The following is a 5,809-nucleotide window of genomic DNA, read 5'->3' on the forward strand; positions in this document are numbered from 1 at the left end:
CTAGGATCGGGATTAGAGATATCCAACCATCCCTTCTACAAAGAATGTCGGGTCTCTTCTTCTCTCTCACATCTTTGTTTTGTTGGTTGTCTCACATGGTATATCTACTATTTTCTTTTGCTTCATTTATAATTAGTCGCAATAGTTCGTCTCTCTCCAACCACCCTGCTCCTCTAATTCATTCGAGCATATGCTCTTAAGATTTATCTGTTTACTTGGATCTTGCCACATCAGAAACTCGAATAGGCTAGATCTTTTTCTTTTCTTTCTCGTCTCTCTCAGGTAAACATCTTAGGCAAACGGGTGTCGATAGATTCGCATGTATTTCAATCTCTCACTTCCACTATTGAGTTAAACATTGCACCATGCACAATCATCATTTGCATCAATATTGGGCATCATCTCCACTCATTAACCCTCATGTTCATTCAATTAAATCGAATATATGCTCTATGGCTTACTGAGATACCAGATTAAGCCCATCAAAAACTCGGATCGACTAGATTTCGACCGTTTCTCCAAATAGGTGATTTCGCTTGAAGCATCGCATTGTCACACTGCATTCCACGCATCATCATCCAGACAAAAAACTAATTTAATCCCTATTATATTTCATCGAGTCATGTGAAGGCATTCCCCACACTACATTGCATCATCCATCCATACACAAACTAATTTAATCCCTATTATATTTCATCGAGTCATGTACAGTATACATCACACACTTGTATGGGCAATACAAGCAAAGAAATTGCCTAATACCTTCCCTTTTTATCATCGTGGTCCCTCACTTAAACCCTTAGATGGCTGATAAAACATTATTAAGTAAAAAATCCTCTAATTCTATAGAATTTAGCCTACCGTGAAAATATGAATAACCAGTTAGTGCAACTCCAAATCAAATCAAATACACAGCACCCGGAGTCATGTAGGCGGCAGGATCCACCTGTGAGCATCCACACTAGGCTAGTCATATTTCTGTTTTGGCAAAAAAATTTCTTTACCCTTTTCAAGTTTACCAACTATCCAAACAGTACCCAAATCTACACTGAAATTTATTTCACACGTTCCCCATCTAAATATGGAAAGGCAACTAAATCTGTTTTCAAGATTGATGATGGTGAGCTCCCAATGCATACCATCTGTTTCCAATGTTGGGGCCTACTTGAGATTTGAACCAGCCAAATTTTTGGGCTACACAGTGAAAATGATGATGGACAGTGAATTTCATTGTTACCACGATCAGGCTGGTAGGCTCTAATGCGGCAAGTAACACGAGAAGAAGGGGAGCCTAACAGGGGACTGTTTATACTCATTAGTACCACTTCGATGTTAATAGCATTATGAACTAATGCTTCCCAAAACAATGGATTTAATTGAAACAATGGAGAAGCAGTATTAGATGAAACTTTTTCTATATATTTTGTTGATGAAATTATACAAACTGTGAAAAAACATGCCATCCCATGAAAAAAAAAAGAAAAAGAAAAAGGGCAGGTGAAGAAGAACCCATGCAAAATTGGGTAATATACAGAGCACAAGCCCTCCACATCTGCTCCCAGCCACAAGGAAATGATGAAGACCCAAGAAGAGTTTTTCACCAAAACCCCCTGGAAAAAGGACAAAAGAGAAGGACCAATCTTTCATGATCTACGGTGAGAATTTGTACATAGGACAAGATGGGTACTGTTGAGATTGTGAGTGTCCTTGCTTGTTTTCTTCCATTGCAGGCCTATGTCTTCGGCAATTTTCATTGCGTCTAAGGACGCACCCAAGAGCCCTCGCATCGTAAACCCCACGCTATATAACCCATTCTCACCTTTCCAACCGTCGGGGAATGGGGTTTTCGGCATGCCTTGCGGTGTAAAGAAATCCGTGCCCTGCAATGTACCATTCCATAACTAGAATGAGTAAAATGAAATCCAACAAAAATTCAATAATACACGGCGGATTTTTTATTATTTTTTTTTGTACTAGACTGTTTGGGGTTTGTTAATCTTAAAGCAACATTTATAAGATCCAAGCCGTCAATCAGGTGGCCCAGTGCTTAATGCATGAAACCCATGTTTTCTTTTTCTTGGAAGGAGCAGCCCCTTTTAATTATAGTAAAGGACCTTGACACATTCAAACAAGAAATAGAGAAAAAGCACGCCAAGCAGTATTAGACAATTGATTTTTTTGGTTTCTCCTTTTGGATCGGTGGAAACAAAAAAGCTCATGCGAAAATGAAATCCATTTCCTTAGATGTGACTCTTTTGGTTTAGCTTGTTTGTAATGGAGAAAATCGATTGTTTTTCCTTAGATTTCCTCTATAAGGCCATATACTTTTTCACTCTTGAGAACTAAAGAAAGGAAACATTTTCCTTTTCTATCGATTTCCACTATAAAAGAGCCCTGCAAGTGCTAAGAAATAGACCACCCCATTCACACATGCGTCAAAACTGAGCTTTCCATCAGATGGGCCACGCAGATTGTATCTAAACCGTAGAACCACAGAGCTTTCACTAGAAAAAAACAGCTCAAGACAAGTTTTTTTTTTTTTTTTCCTCTCTAGAAAAAGCTGGCCCAAGAGATCCAAAAAGCTTCAATGCCACACACGTGTGATATTGGCACGCATGAAACCAGCTTTTTCGACAGCAAAAGCAAAGTGCTACATTTCAGAACCTTAGCTGTGAAATATTGCCAGTGTTCACACCTTTCGTGTTGCTTTTCATGATATTTACTAACTTTTCATAGGAAAATCCCATAACAGGAAACCCAACCTTACCATAATAGAAAAAGCACCCAAAACCCATCAAACCTCAATCTATTTCACGCATTTAAAAAACCCCAATTAACTGTTCTTCTTTTGTAAAAAGGAATCCTTTTGTAGCTTTGTACACATGTACAGTCGTCCACACAAATTAAAAAAAGAAAAAGAAAAAAATGTCGGTCTGACGCTTACCTTGAGCCATGATGGAACGTTGCTCTTGTAACCCGTTGCTAGTATTATAGAATCGAACTCCTTTTCCTGACCATCAACGAATTTCGCTCCTCTCCTTGTTATCTCTTTCACCCCTTCCATCACCTGAATAACCACACCACACCAAAAATGCTACAATATCAGCTATAAAACGTGACACATGAATACAACGAAGCTCCTGTGTAACGAATAAGATTTCAGGATATTAATAAAGGTAGGATGGAATGGACTATACACAGTGTTTAGGTGTATGCTTTAGAGATTTAAAGGTTAAAGGTACCTTGATTTTTCCGGATTTTATTTTGGCTAAAGCGCCAACGTCCAAAACCGGGGTCTTGCCCGTCGTGTTCTTGAGCTCGATTGGGCCGGTTTTGGGCCTTCGGAGACCGAACCGGTCTGTATTTCCAAGGGTGAAATGAGCCACTAGCAAGAGGAACCGGTCCACAAGTCTTAAAGGGAACCATTTGAGAAGAGCCATTGCTATTCTGAATGTGGATATGCCAAACATCTCTCTTGGTAGAATATGCACCTAAAAAGCAAATACAAAAATTAAAAAAAAAAGAACAAAATCACCATTAAATACCAAATTAAAAATAAAAATAAAAAATTTAAAGCCATTTATTAAATTCAATACACCAAAAACATTGTCATATAGGTACATACATGCATGCAAACATGCATACATAACAACACAGAAGAAATTGGTTTTCCTACAAATATGAATGCGAAGTAAGAGCCCTTACAATTACATGCTTCTTATCTTGAAATCAGAATAGCAATAAAAAAAAAAAAAAAAACCCTTCATACATGCATGCATGCATACATACATACATACATACATACAAGACATGGCTAGGACAAAGAAGCAACAGATGCAAGTTGAGAAACCCACAAACTTGAATTTTTCAAATCTTAAAAAATCAGAAACACCCACAAAATAAAAATAAATAAATAAATAAATAACCACTTTACATGCATGCATGTATGTATACATACATGGAAGAAATTAGTAGGACAGAAGCAACAGATACAAGTAATACAAGTAAGAAGCCCAGAAGCTTAAAAGCTTCTAATATTTAAAAATCAGAAAAATACATAAAATCAAAATATGAAAGATAGAGATGGAGAAGGATATGGTAGAAAGACGTGTAGAAACTTACAGTGTTTCTAGCCACCATATGAGGGTTGGCATTGTGACCACAAAGATCCAAGCTAACTTCCATACCAGAATTCCCACACCCCACCACCAAAACCTTCTGCTGGCTGAAATCAGCACCTGACTTATACACTCTGGTGTGAAGAACAGGGCCATGGAACTTCTCAATCCCTGTAATTTCAGGAATTACAGGCTGGGCATTCTCTCCCGTTGCGACAATGAGCCACCGAGACATGTACTCGACGTCTTGGGTTCGAATCCTCCACAACCCACAAGCCGAATCGAACTCGGCGCTCCGGACCGACTGCTCGAACTTTGGCTTGATGGAGAATTCCGTAGCGTAGGACTCCATGTACTTGATGAATTGGCGCTTTGAGGGGTACTTTGGGAAGTCCTTGGGAAAACCCATTAACGGTAGCTCGCAGAACTGCTTGGGTAGGTGGAGATTCAAGCGGTCGTAGGTCCGTTGTTGCCAGAGAGAAGATATGCAGTTGGTTTTCTCAAGCACGATCGACGGGATGCCGCTCTTTTCCAGACAAGCAGCGACTGCAAGGCCAGAAGGGCCTGCTCCTACGATGACAGGACCGTGCACCCAAGTGGGTTTTAGCAAGTTCTCACCTTCACTGAGAGAACCCATGAAGAAAAAGCTCTGTTTTTCTTCACTTGCTCTGTTTTTTTTTTAATCTTTCTCTCTGTAGAAAACTCTGCTTTTCCTTGTTCCAATGGGTTTTTTCTCTCAGAGCTGTACTGAGGGTGTTGAAGGGTGTGGTGATTTAAGAGCATTGAAGGGGAGAGAAGGCATCTGGAGACATTGAAAAATGAATCAATCGGTTGATGAAACTTGGCGTTACTGGGTTTGTTGTATGGAATTGCAGTTTTTTTTTTAAAAAAAAAATTTAAGAGAGAGAGAGAGAGAGAGAGAGAGAGTTTAGGCGTGAATGTTTAGGAAAGGATTCGGTTCTCTTTCTCAAGGCTCTTTCTTCTCCAGCAGCCGCAGAGAGAGGGGAAGAGAGAGACAAAGACAGAGAGAGAGAGAGAGAGAGAGAGAGTGAGCGGGTTATAGTCCTGAGCGAGAGATGAAATAAATACATTTACGGAGGGAACTGAATGTTGAAATGACATAGATACCCTTGAGAATTTCTCGTGTCCGTTTGTCGTAGCATGGCGGTGAGGCGATAGAGAAAATAGAGATGGGCCCAGAACATCATCCACGTCAGAAAAGTGGGGCCCACCTCAAGTGGTTGCCTGGTCGGAGACAACCCATAGCTCCGTGCCATCGAACGGACCGGACCAAGATCCCATCCATCATTTTGGTTTTGCCACCAACATTGGAGATCTTAGGAAGATTGCAGCTACCAGGACCTTTCCATCCGGTACATCCGTATACATGCTATCTCCATCTCTCCACCCTACACGTTTCACTGTATCTTCTTTTCCCAGCCCTCATTCTACTTTCACTTCTTGTAGATGACAAATACCTCAAAATATATACTAATGAGGCAACCCTATCTATCTCATCAGTAGCCTTCAGTGCAACATTCAGATTTAAACATTATTAACGGTTGAAATTCACTGTTATAAAATGAAGAAAATTAACGAGCAGGATTTTTCTTTAAAGGTTTTATTTTTTGAAATCTGAACATCCATGATGATTTCCAATAGATAAACAGTCTATATTTATAAGTCAATCT

The 5,809-nt window shown here is 39.6% G+C and overlaps 1 protein-coding gene across 1 annotated transcript; it reads right to left on the reverse strand.

Moving 5' to 3' along the window:
- Positions 1–1,500: 1,500 nt before the first annotated feature.
- Positions 1,501–5,127, reverse strand: LOC131255355 (probable indole-3-pyruvate monooxygenase YUCCA4). Its single transcript, XM_058256054.1, has 4 exons — positions 4,123–5,127; positions 3,243–3,491; positions 2,945–3,067; positions 1,501–1,880 (listed from the first exon to the last, which is right to left on the reverse strand). The coding sequence occupies exons 1-4, from the start codon at positions 4,753–4,755 to the stop codon at positions 1,644–1,646; spliced, it is 1,242 nt and encodes a 413-aa protein (XP_058112037.1). The 5' UTR covers positions 4,756–5,127; the 3' UTR covers positions 1,501–1,643.
- Between the last annotated feature and the right edge of the window lie 682 nt (positions 5,128–5,809).

The sequence above is a fragment of the Magnolia sinica genome, chromosome 1 (genome assembly GCF_029962835.1).
Source record: "Magnolia sinica isolate HGM2019 chromosome 1, MsV1, whole genome shotgun sequence".
In the NCBI taxonomy this organism is placed as follows: domain Eukaryota; kingdom Viridiplantae; phylum Streptophyta; class Magnoliopsida; order Magnoliales; family Magnoliaceae; genus Magnolia; species Magnolia sinica.

What these genes read in the sequence shown, in the direction of transcription:
- LOC131255355 (XM_058256054.1), bottom strand. Translation starts at nt 4,755, where the DNA reads ATGGGTTCTCTCAGTGAAGGTGAGAACTTGCTAAAACCCACTTGGGTG. An exon ending in ATATGGTGGCTAGAAACACT is followed by an intron (nt 3,492 to 4,122) that starts GTAAGTTTCTAC and finishes TTTGCTTTTTAG; the next exon opens with GTGCATATTCTACCAAGAGA. An exon ending in ACGTTCCATCATGGCTCAAG is followed by an intron (nt 1,881 to 2,944) that starts GTAAGCGTCAGA and finishes GGTACATTGCAG; the next exon opens with GGCACGGATTTCTTTACACC.